A 16,650-nucleotide genomic window follows, 5' to 3' on the forward strand; every position below is an offset into this window, starting at 1 on the left:
AGCGCATCCAACCATCATAAACGTAATCCACACGACTCCAGTGGCTTAATAAAGGCCTTCTGAAGCGAAGCAATGGGTTTTTGTAAGAATAATATCCATATTTTAAACTTTATAAACTATAATTACTATAATTTTTGGGTGAACTAACCCTTTAACTAATGTTAACCAATGAGACCTTATTGTAAAGTGTTAACTTATTTCAAATTAATCATAAAAAACAAATATTTGTTAACTTTTATTGGTTATTTGTAAATGAATTATATGAAATCAATTCGATTTGTGAATTGATTACATCAGATGTGAAAATAATTTAATATTTTTAAATTGAATTAATTGACTGACAAATTTGATTAACCAAATTTCAACATAAAATATTTTTTGTGGATTATTTTATATAATTATATCGTTTGTATATTTTCATCGCTCAATTTTAAAAATAATTTGAACGTGTTGAATTCAAAGCCATAGTCTTAAAACTGTGTATCCTTTACTGTCCCATCTGGATTCATTTAATTTTTACCTTCCTGAAACATGTGATATGTGATACTCTGTATTTAAGATGAGCAGTTCTGTGTTGTTCCTGGATATATAGTGTCATGCTGTGGTCAAGTATTTTCCATCACAGCTGTGAGCTGCCTATCTAGACAGCATTTTTGGGCACCATAGGCACATTTAAACATTTGAAATGGAATGTTTGAATGTGTCTGATGCCCATAAATGCTGTCTGGGTAAGCATCTAAAGCTTATAATAACAAATAAGGAACATAAGAGACAGCCGATAGTTTGAGTCACTCCCTGACTCAGGGAAAATGTGCTTATCCACACAGTCCTGTGACCATGAGATTATTATTAAGGACAGTCATGTGGGAATATAATGACCTTAGTATGTTTGTGTGTAGGGCGGCTGGAGTGCGCTCATGTGGGCTGCTTATAAGGGTCGTGTGGAGGTGGCACATCTACTGCTGGAGAAGGGAGCAAATCCAAACATCACTGGACAGGTCCGCAGAGCCCTTTCCAGTTCTTTCAAACATTTATTGTGCATTTAAAAATGCTCAGAGATGAGGTGTGGGTGAAAATGTGGCCCTATATGAGATTTCATCTCTAGGTTTGAGTGTTTTCTGCAGTGCGTAATTGATTTTTGTCTGTCCCAGTAGTACAGTGTTTACCCCGTCATATGGGCAGCAGGAAGAGGCCATGCGGAGATTGTTCAGCTGCTGCTTCAGCATGGAGCCAAAGTCAACTGCTCTGACAAGGTGCTTTATCACTCCCATCTCATGGAACGCTGACTTGAGTGTACACTAGATTCATAAACACTGATAGTGAACAAAAAAACCTGAGTCAACTGTTTCCACATGAAACCAATAAATAATATACACTACCGTTCAAAAGTTTGGAGTTAGTAGGTTTTTTTTTGTTTGTTTTTTCTTCAACATTGATAATGTTTCTTGAGCAGCAAATCAACATATTAGAATGATTTCTGAAGGATCATGTGACACTGAAGACTGAAGTAATGATGCTGAAAATTCAGCTTTGCATCGCAGGAATAAATTACATTTTTAAAATATATTAAATTGTAATAATATTTCATAAATAACTGTATTTTTTTTTATTGAATAAATGCGTTGTTGGTGAGACTTTTTTCAAAAGCATATAAAAAATCCTACCAACCCCAACATTTTTTTTTTTTTTTTTTTTTTTTTTTTGAACAGTAGTGTAAATACCTTGCAAAATTGTATATTTATTTATTTTTTAATTCTAGATAGATGTTGAACATCAAAAAAGATTCTGCACTTGTTAAATATTGAATAGAAAAAGAATAAGAAAGTAGATATGAATTGCAAAATTTATTAAAATTGCTAACTCATGGCCTAATTTTTTTTTTAACCCTCTGGCGCTGTTCGTTTTGGGGTTGACACTCGTGGTATCTGGAGACCCCAGGCAACAAAATGTAATTTTGTAACAAAATAATTATTTCTTTTTTAACAAATGTAATTTTACTCAGTTTATCAATGTTTTTACTCAATATTCATGCAGTTTTTGGAGGATTTATGATATATTTTAAGTTTATATAAAAAAAAAATAAATAAAAAAAAATTAAAATAGGTTTTTATACAAAAGCAGCTTTTTATGTAAAATTCACTTTATAAAAGACCCAGATTTCTAACTTTCATTCATGGGGATAACATGGATAATTTGACATGGTTTAGTGTAAGATTTTTTGCCCATCTTTTGAAAAATGCAGTTTTAAAAGTAAAAAATTATCACTTTATCCAGTAGACGGCTGCAGAGTTCCACTATTTGCTGTGCTATTTGACTAACTGAAAGACATCTTTTCACAAGGTTTTTTTTTTTTTTTTTTTTTTTTTTTGCAGTTGGATTTATATCTATTATATCATATTATGAAATCACACTTATAACAATAAAAAATGTCAAAGTTTAGCATTTTTTGTACTGAAAAAAAATAAGTTATATTACATACTGAGTACAAATACACGACATGAACATCAAAATGCAATGAACTGAACAAAATAACAAATGAGCAAATAAAGCACATGGATTCTGTGTGTGTGCGCACATGTGCGCACATGTGCATGTGCGTGTGAGCATGATCATTTTGCATTGTGGATGTTTTAAAGTGTGCCACTTCATTTCTGTCTGTGTTCTGCATTGTTTCTGATTTTGAGGATGAATTTTGTCCATTTTCTAAGTGGGGTCTCTGGAGACAACATGTAATGTAACATTATTGAAAAACTGATTTTCTTCAGTACAAAAAAATGTTAAACTTTGACAAAAAAAATTGTTATTGTTATAATTGTGATTTCATAATATTTAGATATGAATCCAACTGAAAAAAAAAAAAAACTTGTGAAAAGATGTCTTTCAGTCATGTTAGTCAAATAGCACAGCAAATAGTGGAGCTCTGCAGCCATCTACTGGATAAAGTGATAATTTTTTTACTTTTAAAACTGCATTTTCCAAATGATGGGCAAAAATCTTACACTAAACCATGTCAAATTATCCATGTTATCCCCATGAATGAAAGTTAGAAATGTGGGTCTTTTATAAGGTGAATTTTACATAAAAAACTATTTTAACCGATTTATTTATATAAATTTAAAATATATCATAAATCATCCAAAAACTGCATAAATGTTGAGTAAAAACATTAATAAACAGAGTAAAATTACATTTGTTTAAAATAAAAACAATTATTTTGTTACAAAATTAGTTCAGAGACCCCGAACAGCACGAGTGTTACTTTTTTTTTTTTTTTTTTTTTTTTTTTTTTTTTTTTTTTCCACACTAACATAAAAACAGATATCATTCCAATTTATTTTTTTATTTGTAGATCTAGAAAGACAACCGTACAAAGTCTCATGCCATTTGGACAAAGAGAATTTTATTTTTTTATTTCAGAAATCGTCATTTGGGGTCAAAAAGACCCCGAACAGCGCCGGAGGGTTAACAACAGAAACCACTTTTGCATTGCAATTGCATTTAGGAATTATTCTTATGTCAATAACCAGTTATTATGCCAAGTAATATAGTTAATTTGCTTATCTGTAAATCAAGAATCAGAATTGTATAAACGAATAATCACCACATTAATAATTAATAAGTGATGTATGGCTTTGAAAATGGCTCATGAAGAGTTTTATACGGTAATATTACGCTTGTTAATCAGATATAATACAGTTATTTCATTGTTTTTTTTTTATGTTGTCATTGTCAGTATGGCACTACACCCCTGATCTGGGCTGCCAGAAAAGGCCATTATGACTGTGTGATGCACCTGCTGGAGAACGGTGCCAATGTGGACCAGGAAGGAGCGGTATGCACTTTGTGTTTTGAAGTGCACATCAGCCCCATGCTGATGTAATAAAGTCACTGAAATATACATATTACAGTATTTTACAGAATAATATCCCAACACAATCTCTCTCCTGCAGAACTCGATGACTGCACTGATTGTGGCTGTGCGCGGTGGATTCACTGAGGTGGTGAAGGAGCTGCTCAAGAGAAACCCCAACATGAATATGACTGATAAAGATGGCAACACGGCGCTGATGATCGCTGCTATAGAGGGATACACTGAGATCGTCCAAGACCTATTGGACGCGGGCACATATGTTAACATCCCTGACCGGGTAGAGCTGCTCATATAGCTTCTCATTTAACCTTTACTGATAGTATTTCAAGAAGCTTGAAATTCCCATTCGTCTTGTGCTTGTTTATGTCTCAGAGTGGCGATACTGTCCTTATCGGAGCCGTCAGAGGAGGTCATGTGGAGATCGTCCGAGCTTTGCTTAATAAATATGCTGATATTGATGTCAAAGGCCAGGTATCTGCGTCCATCAGCACACAGTCCTAAACTTTAATCTGTACAGAACAGCCTCTTTGTTATAATGCCCTTTTCGCCTCATATTAGAAACGTATTATTAATCTCCACATGATTAAGGAAGTAGCTATCACGATGACCCAGGTCATATGATTCATTTTGGCTCTTTATTATAGGACGGGAAGACTGCCCTGTACTGGGCTGTGGAGAAAGGTAACGCAACCATGGTACGAGACATCCTGCAATGCAACCCTGATACTGAGGCCTACACTAAGGTAAATACCTGATTCTCATTGGGTTTGGCATTGTAATACTATATAAAAATTATAAATATGATGCTAATAATTGTTTACTGTAAAGAAAGACAGGCCTATTTACATGTCTTCATGTGTCAGGATGCAGAGACTCCTCTCATAAAAGCCACCAAGATGAGAAACATGGAAATTGTGGAGCTTCTTTTGGACAAAGGAGCCAAAGTGTCAGCAGTGGACAAGGTAAAATGATAAAATTAACCACGTTTACATGCACATCATCTAAGCTTGACAAACTTCTTCTTCTTCTTCTGCTTCTACTTCTTCTTCTGCTGCTTCTTCTTCTTCTTCTTCTTCTGCTTCTTCTTCTTCTGCTTCTGCTACTTCTTCTTCACCAAAATTTGAACTAGAGCTTTAAAGCTACAACCACCAAACTCTGATCTGACCTTCAGATTGTTCTGACTCTGTGTGCTACATCTTTTCTTACTGATCCAACTTAAGATTTTCGTCAAATGGAAAAATCATGCTAGCGATGTGCTAAAACATGTTGGCAACATGTTAATTCATGTTAGCGATGTGTTAAAACATGTTAATTCTTGTTAACAATGTGTTAAAACATGCTAGCAACATGTTCATTCATGTTAACAATGTGTTAAAACATGTTAGCAACATGTTCATTCATGTTAACAATGTGCTAAAACATGCTAGCAACATGTTCATTCATGTTAACAATGTGCTAAAACATGCTAGCAACATGTTCATTCATGTTAACAATGTGCTAAAACATGCTAGCAACATGTTCATTCATGTTAACAATGTGCTAAAACATGCTAGCAACATGTTCATTCATGTTAACAATGTGCTAAAACATGTTAATTCATGCTAGCTGTGTGTTGAAACATGTTAGCAAAGTGTTAAAACATTCTAACAACATGCCAATTAATGCTAACAAAGTGTTAAAACATGCCAATTCATGCTAGCAATATGATAATTCATGTTAACAATGTGCTAAAACATGCTAGCAACATGTTAATTCATGCCAACAGTGTTAAAACATGCTAGCAACATGTTCATTCATGTTAACAATGTGCTAAAACATGCTAGCAACATGTTCATTCATGTTAGCAATGTTAAAACATGCTAGCAACATGTTAATTTATGTTAGCAATGTGTTAAAACATGTTAATTCATGTTAGCTGTGTTGAAACATGTTAGCAACATGCTAATTCATGTTAGCAAAGTGTTAAAACATTCTAACAACATGCCAATTAATGCTAACAAAGTGTTAAAACATGCCAATTCATGCTAGCAATATGATAATTCATGTTAACAATGTGTTAAATCATGCTAGCAAAATGTTAAATTATGTTAATAACTTACTTTCTCTGAGAAAAACTTTCAAACTTCAGTCTGTTCAAAGTTATTTTAAACTTTCAGACCTGGCTTTGTCAAGCCAACATCAAAGTTTGTCATCAAACTTTACTTGTCTAGTTATTATCAATATTTTTATTATTATTAATGTTGAAAACCAGTTGTGCACTTAATGATTTTTTTTTTTTTTTAAATAGAAAGTTCAAAAGAACAGCATTCATTTGAAATAGAAATATTTTGTAACATTATAAATATCTTTACTGTGGCTTTTGATCAGAGTAATCCATCTTTGCTAAATAAAAATTTCCTTACAACTGTGAATTTCTGCATTTGAATGTTCTCTAAAATTTGAATGTTATCTTCTCAGAAAGGTGACACAGCCCTGCATATCGCCATTCGTGGAAGAAGCCGTAAACTCGCCGAGCTGCTCTTGAGGAACCCCAAAGATGGTCGTTTGCTCTACCGACCCAACAAAGAGGGAGAGACACCTTACAACATTGACTGCACGCACCAGAAGAGCATCCTCACACAGATATTTGGAGCCAGTGAGTATTCCTCAAACGAAACTTGCTTGCACACTAACATGTCTGTCTACAACAGTTCTGATGTATTCCTCCCCAGAGCACCTGTCTCCCTCTGAGTGTGACGGGGACATGCTGGGTTATGACCTGTACAGCAGCGCTCTGGCGGACATCTTGAGTGAGCCCACCATGCAGCCGCCCATCTGTGTAGGGCTTTACGCTCAGTGGGGTAGCGGCAAGTCCTTCCTGCTTAAGAAACTGGAGGGTATGAGCCAGAAATGACTATTCAAGAAGGCCTTGTTGTATCTTTACCATCTGACTGAAATCTGATTATGTTTTCACTCTATCAGATGAGATGAAGACGTTTGCCGGGCAGCAGGTGGAGCCGTTGTTCCAGTTCTCATGGCTGGTGGTGGTTCTGACTCTGCTGCTTTGTGGATCTGTGGCTCTGGTCCTCGGCTTCGCTGTTGACACAAAGCTGGCCATCGCTGTGGCCCTCAGCCTGCTCACCCTTCTGTATATCTTCTTTGGTGAGAAATCGTCAAATTTACTCTCATGTCTCTCATTACAGGCTGAGTGTTAAAAAATGAGTATAATTCCCTTGGGACCATAGTGCAACATATTACAGAGAAGGGCAATGGCAACTTAGGCTATATTTACTCGACAACAATGTACCAAAAAACGGAAAAGGTTTTCGTTTGCGTTTTTCGCGTACAGAAGACAACATTGTCAAAATGATCCCCGTTCACTCAGATCTGCGCAAATGATTAAAAATGCTGTATTATTCATGCCAGGCCAGTAGATGTCACTTTGTAAAGAAACACTATGCGCCTATAGACTGACGTCACCGTTTTTGTCGTTTACACGGAGATGATAACGGTATAGTTTTCAAAAACTTGCACTTTCAAACCCGCTTCAAAACATCGGTGTCGTGTAAATGAACAGCCAAAACACAAAGTTTTAGTTGATAACGGTGTCGTGTAAACGGCCCCTTAGACTTAGACAAATTCAAAGTAGTAAGCCACAATAAAACAATAAATAAACTACAAATAAAAACAATCAATAAATACAGTAGAGCCACAAATCACAAAACAATAAATCACAAATACAGCAAGAAATACATGCAAAGAATACCGTATACAAATGATGATAATAATTATAATAATTTGCTATGAATACGATAATAACTTATTATTATACATCTATAATTTAATGAATTTTATACTTTTTATTATTTTTTTTTATACAACTATTAGTATTTAATTATTAGTATCTGACTACATGATTGTCCTTGACATTTGGTTTTGTTTGACCTGAATGACCTGAATTCATAGATTATGGCTGAAATTGGGCACATGTGTCTAATTATCAAAATACCACTTATTTTATAGTTATATTTTGGTGATTTTTGTATCTTGTAATGTATATTTATTTTATACCCTTGCTTATGATTACTCATCTCATTACTATGTAATTATATTTATATACACTGGACACTAAGGAGTTTAAGATTCAGATTAGTACTCAATCAGTACAGGCTTTTTATTGTTGATTTTATTAGATTGTGTCCTTGGTTACTAACAGGCACTAAACTGTACATATAAATTTGTCCACTAGAGTGCAGCATTGCACTTCCGAATCTCATGTGGATTGTGAGTGGAATTGCCTGTTCTGCATTTATCTTGTATTACATTCTCACAAACTCCTGTTTCAGTTCATATCAAAAAGTGACTTTGCGTCGTCTCGGTCTCCTGTGCTTTTGTATGGTGTGTGCAGTGTTGGTGTACTTTGGTGGGAGAAAAGGAGGGGAAAGTTGGAGTTGGGCCTGGGTCCTCAGCACCAGACTGGCCCGCCACATCGGCTACTTGGAGCTGCTTCTCAAACTCATGTTCGTCAATCCTCCCGAGCTTCCGGAACAGACCACGAAAGCCCTGCCTGTCAGGTAGAGCTCTCAAAATAGTGCAGCTATGACCAAACACATTCGTCCACTTCAACAGCACCTAACTACCCTGCATGGGTGTTCAAGGGGTGTTTTCTTTTTTGCTCTGTTTAAGGATGTAATTTACTTCGCATAATGATTTTGGGCAGGATAAAGAAATGTTGTGAATATTCTCTTCACGGCGTTTGATTACCTGCGCATTTTGTTGAAACACGCACATGTGTGATGCTCATTTTCAGTCAGTCTTTTTTTGTTCTCCATCTGTCCAGGTTTCTGTTCACAGACTATAACCGTCTGTCGAGTGTGGGAGGGGAGACGTCCATGGCTGAAATGATAGCCACGCTGTCCGATGCCTGCGAGAGAGAGTTTGGCTTCTTGGCCACCAGACTTTTTAGGGTCTTCAAACATGACGAAACTCAAGGTGTGTCTGTAGAATTAGTGGTATGACTCTTGATAGTAGAAAAGATGCATTATTTTATACAAGACACACAAGGCTCTCTGTTACAGTGAAATTTACCATGGTAAAGGGTCTTATTATACATTATGTAAAGGCAGAGTTTATCTTAAATCAGTTAATATTTTTTAATCAGCCTTTATTTTTATATTTTCAGTTTTCATTGTAATTTGAGTAATTTTATGTGCTTTTGTCTTCATATTCATATTGTCTTTCATATTTCTATGTAGCTTTTTTATTTCAGTTTTGGTTTAAGTACTTAAGTTGCCCTGGGAACTAACTGAAATAAAATAAGTTAAAGGTTTTTTTTTTTTTTTTTACTTTTTCATCTAATACTTATATTTTTTTATTTCAGCTTTATTTCAATTAATAAAAAATATTTTTAATACTTTTAGTTTTAGTTAATATCAATACTGTTTTAAACCTTGATCGTGGTAAAATATATTCTTTCATATTTTATTTATTTATTTATTTATTATTATTGTCTTATTTTATTTTTTTTATTTGAGAGAACTTGTGACTGGAAACTAGCCCCACCCATAGTGAAATCCAATTGGTCCAAAATCATGCTCTATATAGCTCTATATTAAACCTTAATAATGGTCAGTAATTAATTTATTAATAATAGATTACATTTATATAATATTTACCAATGTTATTTATTAAGGTGTACATACTATATCAGATGTTTTATCGCTTCAAACATGGCTCATCCAATCACATTTTAGACTGTTTTGTCAATATTTTAATTTATCAACATGTGCACTTATACATTGTTTTTTGTTTTTTTTTTCACAGGAAAGAAGTGGAAGAAGACCTGTTGCGTCCCCTCCTTTGTGCTCTTTGTGTTGACATCGGGCTGTCTGATCACAGGCATGACCCTGCTGGCCATCTTCAAGGTGGACGGGGAGAACCTCACGGTGAACACTGTTCTGATCGCCATGGCTAGCGTGGTGGGTCTGGCCGTGCTTCTGAACTGTCGGACCTGGTGGCAGGTGGCAGACTCTGTGCTGCACTCTCAGAGGAGGAGGCTACTCAACGCTGCCAACAGCATGCACAAGCTCAAGAGTGAGGGATTCATGAAGGTGAGCCAATGATATTAATATAATATGTAATGTGCTTATTTATAGTCATCACTGTTACATTTGTTTTAATTTAGCAGATATTTTCTTATCCAAAGTGCCTAAATGTGGCCTAAGCCTAACTAGACTTGACTTGAAGAGACAAAGATAATTCCTCTCTCTTCCATGTTAAAATTGACCTGCATAGCCCTGTCCAAAGTAAAATCTCACTGGTTATATTTTATTTTATTATTTTATTTTATTTTATTTACTTTTTTTTTTTTTTTTTTTTTTTTTAAATTTTTATTTGTTTTTGTTTTTTTGCAGCATTTGTGGATAGAAAGTGCATATGTCATATTTTAACATATTTTGCAACCTTTGAGCTGCCAAAGAGGCCAGTTCGTAAACCACTTAGTCACACCACCGTGGTTCAAAAATTCAGATTTTAAAGGGTTAGTTCACCCAAAAATGACAATTCTGTCATTAATTTCTCACCCTCATATCGTTCTACACCCGTAAGACCTTCGTTCATCTTCGGAACACAAATTAAGATATTTTTGATAAAATCCGATGGCTCAGTGAAGCCTCTATTGCCAGCAAGATAATTAACACTTTCAATGCCCAGAAAGCTACTAAAGACATATTTAAAACAGTTCATGTGACTACGGTGGTTCAACCTTAATGTTATGAAGTGACGAGAATACGTCTTGTGCGCCAAAAATAACGACTTTGACAATATCTAGTGCTGGGTGATTTAAAAACACTGCTTCATGAAGCTTTCCTATTAAGCTTCAGTGGTTCGGAGCGCGGTATCAAACTGCCAAAGTCACGCCCCCCAGTGGTGAACCATTGAAATTTCGAAACACTTATCACGTAACGAAACCTCGTTTATTGAAATTATGTGACTTTGGCGCTCCGAACCACTGATTTGGAAAAAAAAAAAAAAAAAAAAGCTTCATGAAGCAGTGTTTTGAAATCGCCCATCACTAGATATTGTCAAAGTCGTTATTTTGGGTTTTTTTTTGGCACACAAAAAGTATTCTCGTCGCTTCATAACATTAAGGTTGAACCACTGTAGTCACATGAACTGTTTTAAATATGTCTTTAGTAGCTTTCTGGGCATTGAAAGTGTAAATTGTCTTGCTGTCAATGGAGGCATCACTGAGCCATCGGATTTTATCAAAAATATCTTAATTTGTGTTCTGAAGATGAACGAAAGTCTTACGAGTGTGGAACGACATGAGGGTGAGTAATTAATGACTGAATTTTCATTTTTGGGTGAACTTACCCTTTAATTTCAAGTCTCTTTGCCTTCCTTCAGATTTTTTGCATTATTTGGTTATATTGTGAAAATTTAAGGCGTAAATCTGTATTTTACCACTTGTTGCTGTTTTTTCTCTCAGGTTTTGAAGTGTGAAGTGGAACTCATGGCTAAAATGGCTAAAACCATTGATGGCTTCACTCAGAATCAGACCCGACTAGCTGTCATCATCGATGGCCTGGATTCCTGTGAGCAGGACAAAGTACTACAGATGCTCGACACGGTGCGTTTATGTTTAAGCTGTCATGCACGGTCCTACATTAAGCCTAGAGTGTAAAACCTCATTGAACATCTCCCATATAACCAAATAATAGCATAGGCTACAAATCTTATTTAGTGTCAGGATCGCATTTGCCTGTGTATTCAACCAATGCCAAGAAGCTGTTGATGGCGCAAGCCATCTATCTCCACTGTAAATATAAAAGACTCATTCTGTCTGAGCGCACTCGCTTCCAGCTCTTGACTAAATGGACAAACAAGGTGCCTCATGTCCACTCTGTGGGAAGAACAAGCTCATTCACCTCTCAAACATCTCATGGATGTGCAGCAGTGCTTAGAGTTCAGGCTTGTTTAGCTCCAGAAGTTCAGATTCCTCTCTCCCAGCTGGACTAATGGAATTTCCTTCAGCTAAATGTCATTATTTGGGTATAATCCTCTTGTGTTGGCAGCCTGTTCACGGCTAATGAAATCTGCCATTTGCCAGAGAGTCTGCAAAGAGCCTCAAAGATTCCTTTGTGGTGCAATTAGCCACATCTCTTTTAAATTCTGATCTTTTTGTCTCTGATTTTGATAGGAATTACCAAATTAGTTTTTCCTTCAAGCTTAATATTGTTCCAATTGGTAAGGCTGACGTTCCATATGAAAAATGACAGATATGAATGCAGATGGCATATTTTGTGCCACAAATAAGTTGGCGCGGAGAACCGCAACGTCAGCGGAAATTTAGCAGCGATCGCTAAATGATGCGTGCCTAAAAATCAGTATCCTGTGACACTTATGCGTGTAACTGTGTTCTTCATTAGTCTGGAAAGTCCCGTCACATTTAAATTAGTACATGTCTGGGTGTGTGTAAACGTATACAAGGTGGCTTGTGTATGAACATACACATGATCCACGACATATAATTTGAACTATGGGTCTGTGTAACATAGCTAGTCTAATAGAATTACAACTAAATAACTTCATTCATTCTGAAGTGTTCTGACAGTGGAAGAGGGAAAATAAGCTACTTGTTTTGTATTGCACATATAGATTTATGTGTCAGTCTGTGTGTCTTTCCTGAGAAAGAGCACCCACAGAGCATTACAATAACAAAAAAGACTTTCAAAACGGACCTATTATAAATACCATATGATACCTAATGCATTACAATAAGGTTGAACTGGTTAATATTAATTAGTGTTGGCACTGTTTGTGTCTCCTGGGACTTTAGCATGTGTTTTAACTATTAGCTTCCAGGTTTTCCACTATTAATAAAGAGGAATTATTCTCTTGTCTCTTCTGTTTGCAGGTTCGAGTGCTCTTTTCCAAAGGCCCCTTCATCTCCATCTTTGCCAGCGACCCTCATATCATTATCAAGGCCATAAACCAGAACCTCAACAGTGTGCTACGTGACTCCAACATCAATGGCCATGACTACATGCGAAACATCATTCACCTGCCCGTGTTCCTCAACAGTCGCGGCCTCAGCACCACCAAGAGACTCTGCATTTCTACACCAGCCAATGCGGATCAACTGAACTCTGATGGTTTGTATAGAGTGTACATTTATTTTATTTTATTTTTTTATTTTATATTTTTTTTTATATATTTTTTTTAATGTTGTTTTTCTTTTCTTTTCTTTTCTTTTTTCTTTTAATTAAAAATTTTTTATGGATAATAGAATTTTTTTTTAATATATATACACTTAAATGTGTGTGTATATATGTGTGTGTGTGTGTATATGTATATGTGTGTGTATATATGTATGTATATATATATATATATATATATATATATATATATATATATATATATATATATATATATATATATATATATATATATATATATATATATATATATATATATATATATATATATAATATACACTTAAATGTATAGCAAAATGTTTATGGTGCATTGATCTGATTTCTGTGGCAGTTATTTGTTGCGATTTGTCGTCTGCATCATTTGTGGTGTACTGTGTTTAATATAGACTAACAGCACAGCATTTCTGCTCAGATACCTCCTCTGAACGTCTGACTCTCTCCATCTGTAGTATGGCAAGAGGACATGGACAGGAAGTTGTCTCAGAACAGTCTCGGCGAGCAGGGCAGGCAGGGCAGTAAAACAGCGCTGAACCGCCGGGTAAGACTTAGCCGCCAACACTCCCACCACTTCCCATCAACATGATTTGAGATGGGCTGCTCAACGAAGGCCATATGGTTCCTATTACGTCATTAGTAACATTTATAAAGGCTTTAACAATGCTTATCTCTCTAACAGGCTCTTTTACGCCCATATGATTTGTTTATTCACAGTTCATAGTTAGCAAGGACAGTTAGGACCATGTCTTGTGTGTTTGTTTTTGTGTGTGTGTGTTTTGTTTTTTTTGGGGGGGGGGTATTGTCAGAGACCCTGGATGTCGCTGAGGAGCGTCTGTAATTGATTTAATGTCTGTTTACTCTTCCTGCTGAGATGCCATTGCCTAATGACGGGGTGCAGCAGCAGTGGGTCTTGGTGACAAAGCACTGGCACGGCGGCACGGAGGCAGGAGGCTAAGTGGCTCCTCTGCTCGCCCTGCGAGGGCTGTTTGTTTGCTTGGCTGATTTATCTGCCTCCTTTATTTGGCCCCTCTTTATTTCAGGGGCACGCTCCTCTTGCTTTGCCTCTGCTGTTTCTTGGCTGAGCATCCAGCTCGCCATACCCCTGATCTGCACGTTTTGTTGTGAAAAGTTGTTTAGCGGGTTTCATGAGCAGCTCGCGGAAGAAAAATTGTGGGTTGGCTCTGTTTGGCCGTTTCCACCTGGATCACAAGCGGATGATGCTAAATACAGGTGTGAACGGGGTCTAAAACTTTTTGAGCTTGTCCACTTTCAACCACTTCCAGAGGTAGTCGAAAACGCATTCAACCGGATTGCTTTCATAGTGTAGACACTCATGTGGTCGAATGTGTTCAAACAGCCACAAAAGATGCCTACTCTCCACCTACTGAAGCGCAGTAACGAAAGCTGCTACTCTCTGTTTGTTTTTCCGTCATCTCAGGTTCAGTTCACATGTAAATTGCGCAAGCTTTTTTTTGTCCATTAGATCGAAAGATCTGAAGAAAAAAAAAAACCCATACATTTACCCACCCCTCAAAGAAATCAGGACAGAAGTGGTTGAAAGTGGACAAAAGAGACTGATTAAAACACCAGGTGTAAACGGGAATGTGTCTCCCTCGTGTACTTGTGATCTGATTGACCAAAATGAATCTTAGTACCAGGTGGAAACAGGGCCTTAGTGTTGTGTGCTTTTTCTGGTTAATGTGATATCACATCCCATTAAGCTGTGAGGTCAAACTGAGGTTCTGCAGGGGTTTTTCTTGATACACAATCAGGATCTTCGATTAAGTTTGGTACACCCTTATTTGTGACTAATTTCATAATGTATATTTTTACATATGGCTCCCCTCCATCATCCTGGATCAGAAAGGGGCCACCTTATTTACGGCCATGTGTTCCAAGTAGCAGTCAAGTCACAAGTTCAGTATTAAAATCTTCAAAGTGGGCTTAAAGCTCTGACCCACCAGAGCTCGTGATCGGCTCTACATTGTGTTCGTACTGGACCGGCTAACGCTTTAAGAGACAAACAGACATCTCAGTCAGTCAGACCTCTGGATGACAGCATGGACAGGAGGGCAAACGGTCATGCACAATGAATTGCCCAGACACAACAATGAATCAGCACAGAAACACAGTCCACTGCAACTGCCATTTCACTCGATCAGAATGTGTGTGTTCAGCCTTAAATATAAATGGAAGTCTTTGTTACTTTTGTCATTTCCTGATGAGTGTTTACCGTTTCCAACAGTCTACTTGACATAGCCCAAAAATAAATATGAACACAAATTTGTGACCATTTAAATCACAAAAAAAGTTTTATACAAGAAAGACTTTGACAACATTGTTATTAATAATGAATGGATTAATATATTGTTTGTGTGTGTTATTTATATACACATAGGGCGTGACATTAACTTTTTTGCTCACCAGCCACTGTGGCTAGTGTTCTTCCAAAGTTACTAGTCACTCATCATTTTCACTGGCCACAATTTTGACATCGATGTCATGGAGAAACATGGCCATATAGATATTTTTATCATTATCTCATAATTTGGCAGCAGACATATTAGGCTGCTGTCACTTTAAGACCTGACGCACGGATCCATTATACTGTTACACATGAGTTTTTCTTGTCAACTCTTTACGTTCACTTGAAACATAACTGTTTATGTGAATACTCACCAAGACCAACATTTTGACTTTTTTTATTTTGTGTATTTGACTGTTTACGCGCAATAAGCAGTGAAACAAACCTCAATTTAGTACTGAGAGGCGGCTTTATGTGCGCACACTTTGAGTGTGAGCACAAAATCTGCGGGAATGAGTAAAATTATGCGCAAAACACACAGTCCCACGCTGAAATTCAAGCCCTGTAACACCAACAATATTCATCTAGAGCAAATGAAACGAGTGATCTGTTCCTTCTCCTGGTCTGTTCCTGAATGACCTACCACGCTCTATCCGAGCAGCTGAGGCTTTAGCCATTTTCAAAAAACTGCTAAAAACATATCTTTTTCGTCAACACTTGACCCAGTAATATAGCACTTTTTTTATTTATATTTTACTTTTCGTTTTTCAATTTTCTATTCTTTCTTCATATATTTGCGTATATATTTAAAAAAAAGAAAAGAAAAAAGAAAAAAACAAACCCAACCTAGCTACGAGCACTTTACTGATGAAACTGTGACTTGACACAGCACTTACGTACTGTTGTACTCATGTTGATTTGATTGCTTCTACTATTCTCATTTGTAAGTCGCTTTGGAGAAAAGCGTCTGCTAAATGACTTAATGTAATGTAAATGAGTGAGTGAGGGAAGGCGGGTTTGTGTGTCAACTCGCTGTCGCAGAGATGGGAGAGCGAGAAAGCACAGCTGGTATCTGCAGAAAACCGGTATTGGAAGCGTTTCAATTATTTCAGTGTTACGTTTAAAAAAATCTATATTTTTGACAACACTACATTGCACCGAAATTTTACAAATGTGACATTTTAGACACTGTTGAGCAGATTTGTAAACTTCTCTGATTGGACATTGTGTTCACATGCTCATCAGATATGTCTGTGATTGGCTACATTGATCAACGCTTC

The 16,650-nt window shown here is 36.4% G+C and overlaps 1 protein-coding gene across 7 annotated transcripts in view; it reads left to right on the forward strand.

Annotated features, from left to right (window-relative positions):
• LOC127498251 (kinase D-interacting substrate of 220 kDa B-like) overlaps positions 1-16,650 on the forward strand; it is a 66,630-nt gene that overhangs the window by 8,734 nt on the left and 41,246 nt on the right. For all 7 annotated transcript variants that reach the window (XM_051867395.1, XM_051867394.1, XM_051867396.1 and 4 more), the window contains 16 exons: positions 900-998; positions 1,155-1,253; positions 3,734-3,832; positions 3,951-4,148; positions 4,244-4,342; positions 4,516-4,614; positions 4,735-4,833; positions 6,329-6,506; positions 6,583-6,747; positions 6,833-7,012; positions 8,259-8,424; positions 8,691-8,842; positions 9,674-9,960; positions 11,340-11,480; positions 12,768-13,005; positions 13,518-13,606. In XM_051867395.1, coding sequence (XP_051723355.1) covers positions 900-998; positions 1,155-1,253; positions 3,734-3,832; positions 3,951-4,148; positions 4,244-4,342; positions 4,516-4,614; positions 4,735-4,833; positions 6,329-6,506; positions 6,583-6,747; positions 6,833-7,012; positions 8,259-8,424; positions 8,691-8,842; positions 9,674-9,960; positions 11,340-11,480; positions 12,768-13,005; positions 13,518-13,606 — 2,388 coding nt within the window. The remainder of the gene's footprint in view (positions 1-899; positions 999-1,154; positions 1,254-3,733; positions 3,833-3,950; positions 4,149-4,243; positions 4,343-4,515; positions 4,615-4,734; positions 4,834-6,328; positions 6,507-6,582; positions 6,748-6,832; positions 7,013-8,258; positions 8,425-8,690; positions 8,843-9,673; positions 9,961-11,339; positions 11,481-12,767; positions 13,006-13,517; positions 13,607-16,650) is intronic.

Source organism: Ctenopharyngodon idella, chromosome 17 (assembly GCF_019924925.1).
Source record: "Ctenopharyngodon idella isolate HZGC_01 chromosome 17, HZGC01, whole genome shotgun sequence".
In the NCBI taxonomy this organism is placed as follows: domain Eukaryota; kingdom Metazoa; phylum Chordata; class Actinopteri; order Cypriniformes; family Xenocyprididae; genus Ctenopharyngodon; species Ctenopharyngodon idella.